This window comes from Cavia porcellus, unplaced genomic scaffold, assembly GCF_034190915.1.
Source record: "Cavia porcellus strain 051 isolate PalLab524CR breed Dunkin Hartley unplaced genomic scaffold, mCavPor4.1 scaffold_11, whole genome shotgun sequence".
NCBI classification, from domain to species: Eukaryota; Metazoa; Chordata; class Mammalia; order Rodentia; family Caviidae; genus Cavia; species Cavia porcellus.
In genome coordinates this window covers 34,255,862-34,271,643 of record NW_026947494.1, presented here as the reverse complement: position 1 = coordinate 34,271,643, position 15,782 = coordinate 34,255,862, and the positions used below count along the sequence as shown (strand labels likewise).

The following is a 15,782-nucleotide window of genomic DNA, read 5'->3' as shown; positions in this document are numbered from 1 at the left end:
TTCTGTCTTAGTTATTTTATGCTCGTCACTGAGACAAAATATCTGATGCCCAAGTTGGGAAAGGAAAGGTTTATTTCTTATAGTTTTTGGAGGTTTCAGTCCACACTCAGATGGCTCCCAGGCGGGTGGGCATGGCTGGGCCGCAGTTCATGGCGGCTGCAATCAGCAAGCCGGAACCAGCAAAGAGAGCAAGACACAGCTTCTTCCTGCCATTACATCACACCCTAGCTCCACCCATAAGTGGGTGTAGCACTAACACCATCAATCCAAGCACTATACAATGAATGAATAACAAATGCACAATTCAAACTCAAGAGGTCTGGGGGACACAGACATAAACCATGCCAGCATCCAACTGCCTAAGGGGAACACAAGAAAATGACAAAATGAAAGAGAAAAATCCAATTACAAACCTCCAGCTCATCCCAAACAAGTCTAGAAGACATGGACATAGAAGAAAACTTAAGCCATACACCTCAGACTTCTAAAATGATAGCAACTGAAGTAAGCAAACAGCTCCATGAAGCTAAAAAGGAACTCAGATCAGAAATAATCTCCCAGGTAAATCTCCCAGAATAAACATAATGAAAGAAACACTGAACACATCTAAATAAAACATAGAGGAACATGGCAAAATGATTGAATGAACAATACAAGAAAGAACTAGAATGCATGAAACAGATTCAAAGAGATATCCAGGAAATCAAAAATTCCAAGCTGGGAAAACTGCCTCAATGAATTGAAAGATAGACTTTCAGACCTCAAAGACAAGATTGCAGCTAGTGAACAGGGAAGGAAAGATCCTTTAAAACTAACAAGGAATCAGGAAATAACAATTCAACAGTTGTAAAATGATGCAACAAAAAACAGTACAGGAGATATAACTGAAAAAAGAAAGTGACAATGCAAATGATATCAAAAGACTATTTACAGAAGTAATATCTGAAAATTTCCCAAACATGAGAAAGGAAACTGATATACAGATAAGTGAAGCATATAGAATTCCAATAGCCATAACCAAAATAAATCTACACCCAGACATATAACAATCAACATTCCAGAAATTCAACATAAGAACAAAATATTAAAAGCTGTTAAAGAAAAGAAACAAATCAACTGTACAGAAAAGTCCATCAGAATCACAGCAGACTTCTCAACACAAACAATGAAATCAAGAAGAGCATAGGATGAAGTATTTCAAATCCTAAAGGAAAATGACTTCCAACTCAGATTGAGGTACCCTGCAAAACTGATCTCCAGAATCAATAGAGAAAAAACATAATTCCATATAAGAACTTCATGACCATTAAACTAACCATGCAAAGAACACTAAAAGATATTCTAGATACCTTTGACTTCAAGAACAGTTTGTTTGCACCAAGCAGTGCAAACGATTTAACAGTGGAAAAAGGTAAAGAATCAACAGTAGAAAATAACATGACAAAAATAAGCCAATATATGTATCAGTTATAACCATTAATGGAAATGACCTCAATTCACCAATTAAAAGAAACAGACTGCAGAATTGATCAAGAGACAACATCCAGGGGCTGTTGATTTCTCTCAGTGGCACAAGGGCCTGCCTGGCAGGTGCCAGATAATGAGTTCAATCCCCAGCACCAAAAAAAAAAAAAAAAAAAAAAAAAAAGAAAGAAACAACATCCAACCATATGCTGTATACAAGAAACCCATCTAATACAAATGGAAATTCATGGACTGAAATTCAAATGATGGAAAAAAATACTTCATGCAACACAAACCCCCCAAAAAGCAGGGGTAGCTATTTTGTTTGCAGACAATGTGAACTTCAAACCAAAAATGATCAAAAGAGATAAAGAAGGTCACTACATACATGTTGGTTAGAGGAAAACTTCAAGAGGAATATGTAACAATCTTAAATATATATACACCAAATATGGGAGCACCCAGCTATAAAAAACAAATATTAACAGAAATGAAAATTCAAATAAGCAATAATACAAGTATAATGGGAGAACTTAATACCCCATTGACACAAAGAGACAGATCAATGAGGCAGGAAATCAGCAAAGAAATAAAGGAACTTAATCAAACTTATGAACAAATTGACTTAATAGATGCGTACATAGTATTTCACCCAACAACAACAAACTATACATTCTGCTCAGTTTCATGAAACATTCTCTAAAATAGATCATATACTAGCCCATAGAGCATGCTAAAGTAAGTGCAAAAGAATTGATATTATCCCATACATATGATCTGATCACAGTGCTATAAAACTGGAAATTAATGACAAATGAAACTGCAAAAATGCCATAAACATATAGAAACTAAATAATATACTCCTGAACAATCAATGGATCACAGAAGAAATTAATATCTACAAGAAAATACAAATACAAATACAAATACAACTTACCAGAACCTGTGAGATGCAATGAAAGCAGTCCTCAGAGGAAAATTTATTGTGGTGAATTCACACATCAGGAATACCGAACAAACACAAATAAATAACCTGATGGTACACTTCAAACATCTAGAAAGAGAAGAGCAAGTCTAGCCCAAAGCCAAAAGAAAGGAGGAAATTATAAAGGTTGGAGCAGAAATCAGTATAATAGAGACAAAGAAAATAACACAAATAATTAATAAATCAAAGAATTGGTTCTTTGAAAGAATAAGTAAAATTGATAAGCCACTAGCCAATCTTATTTTTAAAAGGAGAGAGAAAACTCAAATTCATGCAATAAGGAATAGAAAGGTTGAAATCACCACAGACCTTGTGAAAATATAGAGGATCATCAATACCTACTTTGAAAAACTTTACTCTCATACATTCGATAACACAGAAGAAATGGACAGATTCCTAGAAACATATGAATTACAAAGCTGGATCAAGAAGATGTAAAACTGCTGAGTAATCCAATTTCAGTTAATGAAATTGAAAATGTAATTAGAATCCTACCAACAAAGAAAAGCCCAGATGGATTTACAGCTGAATTATACAAGAAATTCAGGGGAGACTTAATGCCAACAGTCCTAAACTCTCCAATGAAGTTGAAAGGGAAGCAATTTATTCCTAACTCATTCCTGGAAGCCAACAACCTCCTAATACCAAAACCAGAGAAATACTCAATCAAAAAAGACAACTATAGGCCAATCTCCCTATATAATGTGGATGCAAAAAGTCCTCAGTAATCCTGGAAACAGTAGTCAGCAAGTCAGCAAGATCATACACAATGACTAAGTGAGATTCATCCCAGGAATTCAGGGATAGTTCAACATATGCAAATCAATAAATGTAATACATCATATTAATAGAACTAAAGATAAGAATGACATGATCCTTTCAATAGATGCATAAAAAGCTTTTGATAAAGTCCAATACTCATTCATGTTAAGAGCCCTATGGAAAATCAGAATACACATTCTCTACCTCAATCTGATAAAAGCTATCTATAACAAACCAACAGCCAGCATCCTATTAAATGGTCAAAAACCAAAAGCTTTCACTCAAAATCAGGAACAAGTCAAGGCTGTCCATTAGCACCACTCCTATTCAATATAGTACTGGAAATATTAGCCAGAACAATTAGATAAGAGAGAAAAATAAAAGAAATAAATATAAAAAAGAAGCAGTTAAACTATCATTATTTGCAGATGACATGATACTCTACATAGGAGACTTCCCAAACTCCATTGAAAGATTTCTAGATGTAATAGCCAAATTCAGTAATGTAGCTGGATATGTCAGCACTCACAAATCAATAGCATTCCCCTCTACAAACAAAAAACTCACTGAGAGGAGAGAAGAACCACACCCCTCACAATAGCGTCCCAAAAAAATGGAACACTTAATTAACACAACAGGGCTGGGGATTTAGCTCAACAGCGTAAGGCGCCTGCCTGGCAAGTGCAAGGTCATGAATTCAATCCCCAGTACTAAAAAAAAAAAAAAAAGAATCCACACAACAAAGGAAATAAAAGACCTATTCAGTGAAAATTACAGTATTCTGAAAAAAGAAATCAAAGAAGATCTCAGAAAATGGAAAAACACTTCTTGTTCATGGATAGGAAGAACAAACATTGTGAAAATGGCTATTCTCCCAAATTGTTATACAGATTTAGTGCAATTCCAATCAAAATACCACTAGCATATCTCACAAATCTAGAGAAATGATTCCTAAAATTCATCTGTAACCAGAAGAGACCTAAAATAGCAAAAGCAATTCTGGGCATCAAAGGCAAGGCAAGAGCCATCTCAATCCCTGATTTGCAATTATACTACAAAGCTACTGTGATAAAATCAGCATGGTACTGGAAAACAGACCTAAAGATGAATGGAATAAATTAGAAGATATAGTCACAACTATCAACACTTTATCTTTTACAAAGCCAAATGAAACTACTGACCACAGCAAAAGTTAGCCCCTCCCAGCCCCAAAGCCCTGAGAATTCACGTCTATTATACAGTGTCATCCATAATTAATGACATAAATCACCAAAGGAAGATGAAACTGTGTTTTTCAATGCTATTTTTAAAGTGTCTATGTTTGCAAAGTACTTCAGAAATATTTCCATGAAATGTGCTATCTTTTCTGTTAAGCATTAGTGATAGAATGGTGAGATATAGCTATTTAGAATTATGATTAATAAAAAACACATTTTTGGGTGTTGATGAATAATAAAGGCTTTATTTTAAGGAAAAACTCAAGACCACAAAGCATTTTTTGTATATCTGATGAGGTCAGAGAAATTCTACACTCATATGTTTTATTTAGCTCTATTTTCCTCTTTGACAGAGAGCTAATTTTACTTAGAATTACTTACATAACAAAAACATTTTTATTGTATATATATTTTTTGCTATGTTTATTTAAACTCTAAATAGAACTACTCAGAATAACTGAGTGGGCAGAGACCTATAATGCCACCTTGTTTTCAGCATCCATTACCATGAAATGGTATGAAAACTCACACCATGTCTATAAATAATGGGCTGTGTATAAACTACAGAAATTGAGAAAGTTGGAAAGAGAGGAAAGTAATTCAGTGTACTGAAAACTATATATATATATACTGCATATATACATATATTCAGTATTACCCACTGAAGGTTAAGAAGTTAAACATGGTTTTTGATGATCATAGTAAATGAAAGCCAAGTAATTAGTAAATCAGTGTTTTTAGTCTTAATCTGAACCATGGCCCATAGGTCTGGGGCTGATATCTCTCGTTTCTTGCTAGACCATCCTCCACACTTCCCCATCACCTGGGAGGGCAGCACATAAAGGACCACATCATTACTCCCTGACCCTCTGGCTTCAGGTGGATTTTATCAATGGGAAGCATCAGTGGGAGATGGAAGGCACGGAGAGAGTACAGTTGGGCATTTACTCCCCTGTCTCACTCTCATGATTATCTCTGAGATCCCTAAAACGAGAGTCAGCAGCCCTTCAGAGGTCATCTTTATGTGGACCTCTGTCTGGAGTTTCATAAATACCCCTATTCTCCAACTTGTAGGCCTTTGTGGCAACATGTGGCCCAGCTGTTAACATCTCAAAGACACTGCCCTAAGATTCATAGCTTCTTCTATTCTTCCCATACTTTATGAAGAACCTTGCTGTCAAACTTCTTGACATATTCTAATTGTGCCATCTGTATCTAACTAAAATTATGATGCAGACATCTAGAAGCCACTTCAAAGAAGTCCTATAATGGAGTGCTTTCAAGTTAGTGACATGTTTCCTAAAGAACAATATAAAAATCAGAAAAGTGGCTGCTCTTTTCTCCACCAGTATTGCTTTAAGAATTCAGGTTCTGTGAAAATTTTAGTCCAATCCTCTACAGCTCTAAAACCTTGAATGAAAATTTTGTCAATTCACTACGTTTTATATGCAGAAAAAGCAATGCTCAAGTAGTCTTAACCTTTCAGGCTAGCCAGATTAGGACACTGCTTAATACGTAGCCATCAGCCTGGTGACCCATAGAAGTAGCAGGCGGCAGATGTATCTGATTAAAATGTAAAGACCCTTAGTGGTAGGCAAGCTGTACCTTCAATTCAATAGACGCTAGCATCTTAGAAATCATTCTCTCCTCCTGAATAAAATAAAACATAAAAGTGAACAGAAACATCACTTACCCACATTCATAGGGCATTTTACAAACACATCTTGAACTCTGCACTTTCTCCCAGAGCTGACATTCAGGTGCTGCCTGTGTTAAGGGAACATCTAAAAGAAAATCACAAGGGAGATCCAATCATTGAAGGAGGCATTCGTTCTTCATAATAAATAGATAATGTTTTAATTTTTTAACCTAGGTCTATAATGTTTTCAATTGCAAAGAGTCTCTATAGGATATGAGGGTGATCTGGCTGTAGCATCTGTCACCCCACTGACCTCCAGGGTTGATTTGGCTAATCTGACTGACTAGGCATGTGTCCCCTTCCTCCCTCATTGATCCACATGAGTTCTTCCCAAAGCTGGATGCTTGGTGGAAGAGAACAACCAGTCCCCAAAAGAGGAGGATTGTTCCCAGGTCAAAGGTATACAAGTAGTTACACTTCCCTGCTAGAACCTCCAAACAAGCTCTCAAAGAGTCTCTATAGCAAAAATAACAATAATTATTATTATTCCTGTATTTAATAATAATAATAATTGTTCCTGTATTTTATAGGAACACTCTACAGATAATTGCACTGGTGATAATAACTACAATTTCTGGAGCATTTACAACAGGTCATGCACTTTTCATATATTGTTACAATTAATCCTCACTAACAAATGCTCATCTAGGGGGTAAGAACACTAAATGTCAGAACAATTAGGAAATTACAGTTAATTCACAACTTTAACAAATTGACCATGCCAGAATTTAAGTTCATATTTATCTGAATTCAAGGTCTGTAAAGCTGCCTTTCTTTCAAGAAGTTGGTGTTTATTGTCTGTACTGCATCTTGCCCACTGAGCTATAATGGAATATGGCTTACGTGTGGAAAAATAGCTGCCTTCCCAAGGAGACCTATAACCTCTCACAGGTAAATGTCAGGTAGTCTCCCTTCAACAATGACTAAATGTCTAAATGACTTATATTAATAAAATTCTGTCCATTACTTTGTTTTCTAGAAACAGATTAAAAAATTGGCTAGCATTCAACTTTTGAAAGAAAAAACATCATGATATATTTTACAGTGCACAGTTGATTCCCATCACCTTGGCTACAACTAGGTGAATAATTCAAAACACTTTAATTATTCCACTTCCTGCCAGCTTCCTTGCAAGGAAGTCACTGGCATATTCTTTGGGTCATAAATTTAGAATCTCACTGAATATAAAGTTAATCAGAAGACTATGCTTTTTATAAGAACTATGGAATCTTTTCTTACTTTGGAAAATTTAAGACATTTAGACCTAAGAGTACAATCTATGGGCAACATATAAACTTAGAAAAGTGGTAGCAACCTGCCTTGGCCATCACAATTACATATATTAAGTGCTTCAGTTTTAAACAGTATTATCCTAAATCCAATGTAGCATCCTGAATTGGATTCTCAATCATTAATGAGGAAAGTTAGCAGTAACTGGATAAAGTATGCAATTAACTGTTACGTGAAGTTATACAAGAAGTGAAGATGGTGACACATGCATGGAAATTATGTTTGCAATTTTTTGAAATCTAAAATTATTCAAAAATGTTTTGCCTTTCATGCTTTGTAGGCAGGTGCTTATGCTGCTGAGCTAAATCCCCACGTTTGAAAATGTTTTAAAATCATATTCTCTATCATTGTTTCTCAACCACGGAAGTGTTGCCCCAAAAGTCACATTTGATAATATTTGGAGACATTTTTCATTGTAACACTAGATAGGTGAGTGGTCTACTGGCACCTGGTGGGTAGAGATCATGGATGCCTACGAGTACCCTGCAATACACAGAACAGAGTCTCACAACAATGGTGCTGAGATTGAGAAACATTAATCTAGATGAGCCAAACTAAAGTTTGATGATAAAACCATATTAATTAGCTCTTCCTTGTTATTAAAAATTTAAAGTAAACTTTAAAAGCTTAGGTTTTACATGTTTGCTAGTTACCACAATTTCTTTGCAAAAAGAAAAGAAATCCTATTTAGGATTACGAAAAATTTTTGCTTTTAAGAATATAGCTTTAAGCCAGGCGTGGTGACTCATGCCTGTAATCCCAGCACTCGGGAGGCTGAGGCAGGAGGATTGTTGTGAGTTTGAGACCAGCCTGGGCTACAAAGTGAGCTCAAGGCCAGCCTGAACTGCACAGTGAGACCCCGGCTCAAAAAGACTATATATATATATATATATATATATCGCTTTATTGTCACAATTCATTTAACTGAATAAATGCATGCCAAAAGCCTTCCTAGAGTATGTGTTTTTTGCTCACAACAAGACTATCCTCAATGAAATATGGTCATGGAAATGAGGAATTATTTTTTAATGGGTATAGTTTTGACTTAGGAAGGTAAAATGGTTTTGAGTAGTAATGATAGTCATACCGTGTTGGAATGTGTTTAATGACACTGAATTATACATCTAAAAATGGTTAGAAGTGTAAATATTATGTTACACATATTTTATTGCAATAAAAACTATTGATCTGGTATTTTACTTATTTACGTTTTTTTTTTTTTTTTCGGTACTGGGGATCGAACTCAAGACCACCTGCTTGCAAAGCAGGTTCTTATGCCACTGAGCTAAATCCTCAGCCCCCTTATTTACTTTCTAAGCGGATATTTTAAATCACTAAATTTGGAGGCTGACAAATCTGGGATATTTTGTTGGTTGGTTATAAGGTTGTTTTAAGGGTAGTTATGATTGTTATCCATGTCTTCTGAAAACCACCCTAAATAAAACAAACTTTAATAGAATTTTTGACTGAGTGAAGAAAATTCATACTAAATTATGTTACAAAATGACTGAAGTAGACATTTCAGAAAGACAACAGTATCACCTCCTTCGGAACGAAGTGCAGCTTGATTAACTGTATAACATTCTCTTTCATTTTAGAATTATAGGTTCAGGTGAATTCTTTTAAGCATAGCAAATAAATTCATATGTGTACTTCAGCAAGTATAGAAAACAAAGCATTTGTCTTATACTATGGGATTTTAACAGTTTAAAACAGGTTAGAGCTGCATGGAAAATCTCCGTTGGGCCTGTTCCAATTCTATCCTTTTGTTGTCCTGTATTCATCACCAGAGGCCATATCTGTTATCAGTATCCTACTTCCTATGGTCTGCTCTGTCTTGTTAGTGCTAAATATCTAATTTGCCTAAAATATCACTCACAGAATCTAGTACTTCATCCCCATAAGAAGAAACTAATTTCAGCATTGAATTAAAAATCCTGCACCTCAGAAATAGCATATAAAATGACATGCAAGTGACATTTCTTTATTTTTATCACAAATATTCCTATTTATTAAAAACATAAACAAAGAAGAGATAAATTATTTTGAAATAAATCCATCCCATGGATTTCAACTCTAACTCTAAAAAGAAAGAGTTTGGCTTCTAAGTCCTTTTCTAACTTAAATTCTCAAAAAAACTTTTTAATTTGTCTAATGTTTAAAATACTGGATTTCCACCATTAAGAACAACATCATAAACTACAATATTTTCTTTCAATATTTTTTGCAGTGTGAAATGTAAATTATTTTTAAAGATTCGCTTTCAGTATTAGTAAACTCTGAAAATGAACTAAAACACACAGAACTTTACAGAAATTATTAACTTACAGGGAAAACCAAAAAACAGCTTTATTTTCTTGGCACACTAACATCTATAAAGCTAATCTTTGATATGGAGGATTTAAATTAAGTTTCAGAATACCCAGGGATATCTTTGCTGTCCCTACATAAGTCAGTGTCTGCCACATGAATAACTCTGGCACCCCATCTAACAACTGACCCCAGTACCCTAGAGTGATGCTCACCTTTTTGCACACATCGAACATTCTTCATCTCAGGGCTCCACTTAAGACTGGATCCACAAAGAAATACTGAAGGACCTTCTAAGGACATGCCTCCTGAGCAGGAAAGAGTCACCTTCTCACCAACTGCGTAGAAAGGCTTGTGAGGGTGAATCTGTATGCCATTCATCAGTACCTGTAGAGCACAGGCAATTTCTAAAAATAAAACAGAACAGCATAATAGGGTCATTGCTTCCCTAAGCCAACTTACTGAAAGCTGCATTAAACAGTGCTAATGCACCGGTTCTGCCTTTTCAAATTTGAGAACAAGAAGGAAATAAGTTCATTCTTAAGGTGTCTTTTTTCTTATTTTAAAGAGGGTAAAATTAAACAGAACAATATATATCAGAAGGAAACAATTTTAAGAAACACAGATTTCGGAGCAAGACCACTGGAGATCTTAACTGTCTATCATACTGTCTCTTGTTTTCTTCCAAATTGCTGTCCACATTTTCACACACAGTGAATACATACTGAACAATATAGTACTAAACTAATCAGAACAGGATGATGAAGGCATTTTAGGTCTTCAAGACCAGACAATAGGGAAGTCAACAATGGATGCCATAATGTCTCTCATTCTCTTCAAAATAGCTGTCCATTTCCTTCAGTATGTTGAAATTAAACATAAGAGACTAGACTAATATCACTTTGAACAATGAATAATAGTATTGCTAGATTTTATATCATAATGCTACAGAATTAGTACTGGGTATCTTAGTGTCTCTTCTTCATAGCATCTGTTCATTACATCGTGCATTATATAATCTGTTCTTGTAAACTGTTTAGAAATTCTACATACACATTTATTAATCTCTACATGTATACCTATCCTTTCTGTATTATAGGGAAAAACAGATCAAAACAAGACAATAAAACAAATTCCTAGAAAAACATGAAACAAAAAAGACATATAAAACCAAAATACTAGGTGATCTATAGTAGTTACTATGCTGTCTCTTGTTATTTTCAATAGAATTGTCTACACCATCAGGCATAATATAATTGAACATAGCATTACATAGCAATTTTAATAAAAACACAATATTGGAAACATTGTAGGACTTCAAAAGCAGTTAATAATCAAACCAGGATGGGTATCTTACTGCATCCTGTCATCTTCAGAGTAGTTGCCTCTATTCTTAGACATGATACTAGCAAGCATACCAAATTCGAATAAAATCAGTCAAGACAAAACAGTGGTCTAACAAAGCAGATTCAAATAAGATCAGTCATAATAAGACAATGTAAGTAATACAGGGATTCAGTTTAATTTAACAGGAAATTAAGGATATTTGCTGTAGTATATTCTGCTATTTGGGGGATAACTGTCTGTGCCATCAACTCTAGTATGAGTAAACAGACTGGAACAGAATAAAATCAAACTAAACAGAGAGACAAGACTAATGTGGCTTTTAGATCCTGGTGCACTATTAAAAATGTCCTCTGCCTTCCTTTTCAGACAATTCTACCCCTTTCCCTTTCTCAGGATGCTTTGTATATTTTGGGTCCCATTAACTTCTTTAGTTTTTAGATTAGGGGGCAACCCGTTATCTATCTAAGTGGTGCTGAACCTTTTTACCCCTGAGCTTGATCTTGAGCTGTACTCCTTTACCTCCTAAAGCCTCAAGGTTTTCCCTCCTTATAGCTGAGAAGTTCTACACTGCACAAAAGTGTCATGACTTTCCAACCTATCTGCAGCTGCTGGATGAGTTGTCCCTATTTCTCTCTGGTTCCCTGTCACATACAGCATTGTTTTCTCATCTTAAACTTTTGGTTTATTACCTCTCTTTTAGGTTGAGTATATTTACTACTCAGAGCATCTCGATAGACCCTATCTCCTGATCTACTCTGTCTTTGTTTCTTTTGTTAGTGTATCAAGGCCATCTGTATTAGAGATTATAGCCAACCTTCTCTGCCTCATCTCTGCTATTCTATTTTTCTGCTATTATTTGTCCCCTTTTCTCCTTCATTCCACTGTCTTCCCCATTCACTAAGGCCTCTCTGCCATTGTTGCTGGAATCCTGGTATTTTTTTCTATCTCTCTCTAGAATGTCCTGAGTATTTTTTATAAGGTTGGATTGGTGGTCACGAGCTCCTATGGTTCCTCTTTGTCATGGAAACATGTTTTTCCATTAATTTTTTTTTGTCTTTTTCCTTTTTATCAGTACCGGGTATCGAACTCACGACTGCCTGCTTGCAAGGCAGGTGCTTATGCCACTGAGCTAAATCCCCAGCCCTTTTCCATTAATTTTGAGAGAGAGTTTTTCAGGGTACATCAGTCTGGGTTGGAAGTTATTTTCTTTCAGGGCTTGGACTACTTAACTCCAAGCTCTTCTTGAGTTGATAATTTGTGTTGAGAAGTCTATCATTATTTTAATGGATTTTCCTTTATAGGTAATCTGTTTCTTTTCTCTGACCACTTTTAATGTTCTGTTCTTATGGTGAATTTCTGGTATCTTGACTATTATATGTCTGGGTATAGGTCTGTTTTGGTTGTAGTTGGCTGGAGTTTGGTATGCCTCATTTATCTTGATATCTTTTCCTTTTCCTATGCTTGGGAAGTTTTCCTTAATTATTTCTGTGAATAGCCTTTGTAATTCATTTGTGTTTATTCCTGCATCTTCGCTCACATTTTTTATTCTTAAATTATAGGTCCTCTTGTCATCTTCTAGCCTTTGAATTGTTACTTCCTGGTTGCTTGTTATTTTTAAGGGGTCTTTTCTTTCACAATCACACATTGCAAATCTATCTTCAAATTTTGAAAGGCTAACTTTAATTTCTGTCAAGGCATTTTGCCAGGTTTGCATGTAGTTTTTAATTTCCTGGTAATCTCTTTGAATCTGTTTCATGTATTTTAGATTTTGTTTATATTCTTCACCAAAGGTTTCTCTTCCTTTTCTGGGTTCCTCCATTCTTCCATTTATGTCTTCTTGAGAGGGACTTAGCATTTCTTTTATTAATCTTTCTATATCTTGCCTCACTTGGATTAGAATTTCAGGTTTAATTTGTCTATGAGGTCAAGAAGGTATTTCTTTATGTCCACTGATGCTGTGGCCAATATTTCATGATTGCTACCCTGGATCTCTTCTGTATTTACCTCTCCTGGACTTATTTTTCCTGGGTCAATGGCTGGAGGCTTTTTCTTGTTTCTTTCTCTTGTCATATTTCTGGTTTCTTTCAGAAACCAGATGATGGAGTTCTCAGGCCCTTTCCATATTGCTTATGGTTTTTCTAAAGCATGCTGGCTGGGGGCTTGCTGCCTTCTCCAGTTTACTGTTATATGAGGTGCACGCAGGGACAAAGAGGGGGCCAGCTCCTCTTCTTTGAGCCATTCAATCAGCAAGTACCTTCAGCATGTTAGTCTGTGCTGTGCAGACGTCACAGGATCCAGAGTTTTATCCCTGGCTGTTTGGTCCCAGCCAGGGGTGTGACTCATTCCAAGCAGATCCCACCAGTCCTGTTTGGGCTAGGGGTGGCTGACTGACACCACTACAGTTCCGGATTCAGGCTTGTCCTGCCCAAGTCCAATATGTCCTCCAGCCAGCCACACCCCCCATGGGACCCAATCTCCAGCACTCACTGTGAATTTTAATGCAGCTGTCCATGTTGGCTTCACTCTATGCTGTGCCACATCCTCCCACCAAGGGCCCTGGAGTCACCAACCCCTGATTTCGGCAGCAGAGACTTCAGTGTGCCCGTGAATCATCTGACTCCAAGGCATGTCAGCACAGCATGGGACCAGTCCCAGTGAGCATGTCTGGTTTCAGCCTTTCATCCACATTTTTCCTTCCTTTCTTTCTTTTTCTTTTTCTTCAGTTTCTTCCTTGGTCATGAGAATCCCTCTCCTTTCATCTGGTCTTCTCCATGGTGTTAAATTCTAGCATCTGAGTTGTTTTTCTCAGAGAGGCTCTCCACCCTGCTACCTATCAAGCTGCCATCTTCAGATCCCTCACTTAAGGTGTCTTAAAAGACATGTGCCATGATGCCTGCCATATATTCAACCATTGAATACTGATGATCAAAACAGTTATCTTTTTCCCATCCTGCTTTGAAGGCAATATAACAACTTTAAATGCATCAGCCTCCAAATAGAGTCCTTCCTAAAGCCCAGCTCATTTTTAAAACCAGACCTTTAACAGATGTCACTTTTCTCTCTAGAATGGTAACGTCCCTCACATATTCATTTGAATATCATTAGCTCCAATTAGACATGCTACTATCTGAATATTTTATTTTTATCTGAATATTTTAAAGCACCACAGTGTTCAATTTCTTTGCTTTTCAATCTCTATTCTTTCTTACTTAATTGCACTCATTGCCTCAATCTTCTACTTTAAAAAAAGCAGAGAAAAATTAGAACCATGCATAGCACATCAGAATCTATGGTGTTTAAAAACTCTTTGCAATCTCTTAATAGACTTTGTAAAATATTTTTAAAAATATTGCTCTATTTCCACACTATGTTCTTCAGGAAACTCAGTCATTCACATCATGGTTTGGTTCTGGAGTGTTCCCCCAAAGCCACATGTGTTTGGAAGATGACTAGATTATGAGAGGACCAGCACTGACTTACTATTAAGGACAGGGGCCTGCTCAGAGTTGGGTCACTGGGGGAATGTCCAGGAAAGATATGTCTCCTTCCACCCTCCTCCCATCTCTCTCCACCTCCTGCCCATCATGGGAGGTGCAGACTTCCTCTGCCAGGCCTTTTCACCATGTTGTTCCCGCCATGGACAAAGCCATGGATGCAGTCAACTATCAACTGAAATCTCTAAAAACCCTAAGTTCAAATAAACCTCTCCTTTCAACTAGGTATTAGTTATCGTGTTGCAGCAAAGAAAAAGTGGCTGAGACAGACTTTGAGAAGTAGAGTGATCATGGTGACTGTACTTGTCCATGAGGTTCAGAAGCCTTTGGAACTGGTCCACAGGAGAAATTTGGAAAGGCTTGGAGGTGCTAGCTAGAGAAACCCCAGGATACTATAAGCAAAGACTGGCGGAAGATTCTCATCAGAGCTCAGAAAACTAGAAAGCTGATACAAATGAAGACTGAATGACCAAGCTCAGGAGGTTTCCACTGAGAACAAAATGTCTATTGTCGTTTATTGAAAACTATGTGCATTACATTCTGACAGAAATTTGGTTTTGTTTTGCCTACATTCTAAGACTTCTCAAGAGGCTGAGTTTAAGCACAGTAGGTTAATTAATCTGGTGAAGGAAATTTCAAAGCAGCCAATGTCCAGGTGACAGTATGTTGTTTGCAGCAAAATCCTCAGAGAAACAGAAATAAAAGTCCATCTAAAACACTGTCATAGAACACTGAAGGGACACCTAGTAAACTGGTTCCCTAGGGTTTAGCTCACAGTGTTCAGCCATCTTGTCACTTGGAGGACTCTCTATGACTTAAGAAGACCAAGTCACTCCTCAAAATGGTAGCAAGGGTTGGCATTATCCAGATGGTGCTGGTTTAACAGGTATTCAGAATACTAGAAATGGAGGTCAGGGAAGGTTCCATCTGTATTTCAGAAGAAGGTCTGGGATGCTAGGCATCCTATGGATGCCCTTTGGAAGGAAGTATATAAAGCTATAAAAGTGAAGTTAAAATGCAGTGGAGAAAGTTGGAGAAACCAACAATGTGGGGCATCTGCTGAGGAAGTTACAGGAGGTGAGCAGAGCCAAGTCAAGAGAAAAATCATGAAGGCTATGCTGATAACACCAAAGGAATGGGGCCACTGGAACCCTTTGGAGCTTGCATCTAGCCACAACTTACCCTAGATACTAAACTTGGAACTACAAGATTTA

The 15,782-nt window shown here is 36.5% G+C and overlaps 1 protein-coding gene across 1 annotated transcript in view; it reads right to left on the bottom strand.

The window, feature by feature from the left end:
- The window catches only part of C7 (complement C7), a 62,397-nt gene that overhangs the window by 5,517 nt on the left and 41,098 nt on the right, over window positions 1-15,782 (bottom strand). The window contains exons 15-16 of the mRNA XM_003470267.3: window positions 9,943-10,134; window positions 6,122-6,212 (exon numbers count right to left, since the gene is read on the bottom strand). Coding sequence (XP_003470315.1) covers window positions 6,122-6,212; window positions 9,943-10,134 — 283 coding nt within the window. The remainder of the gene's footprint in view (window positions 1-6,121; window positions 6,213-9,942; window positions 10,135-15,782) is intronic.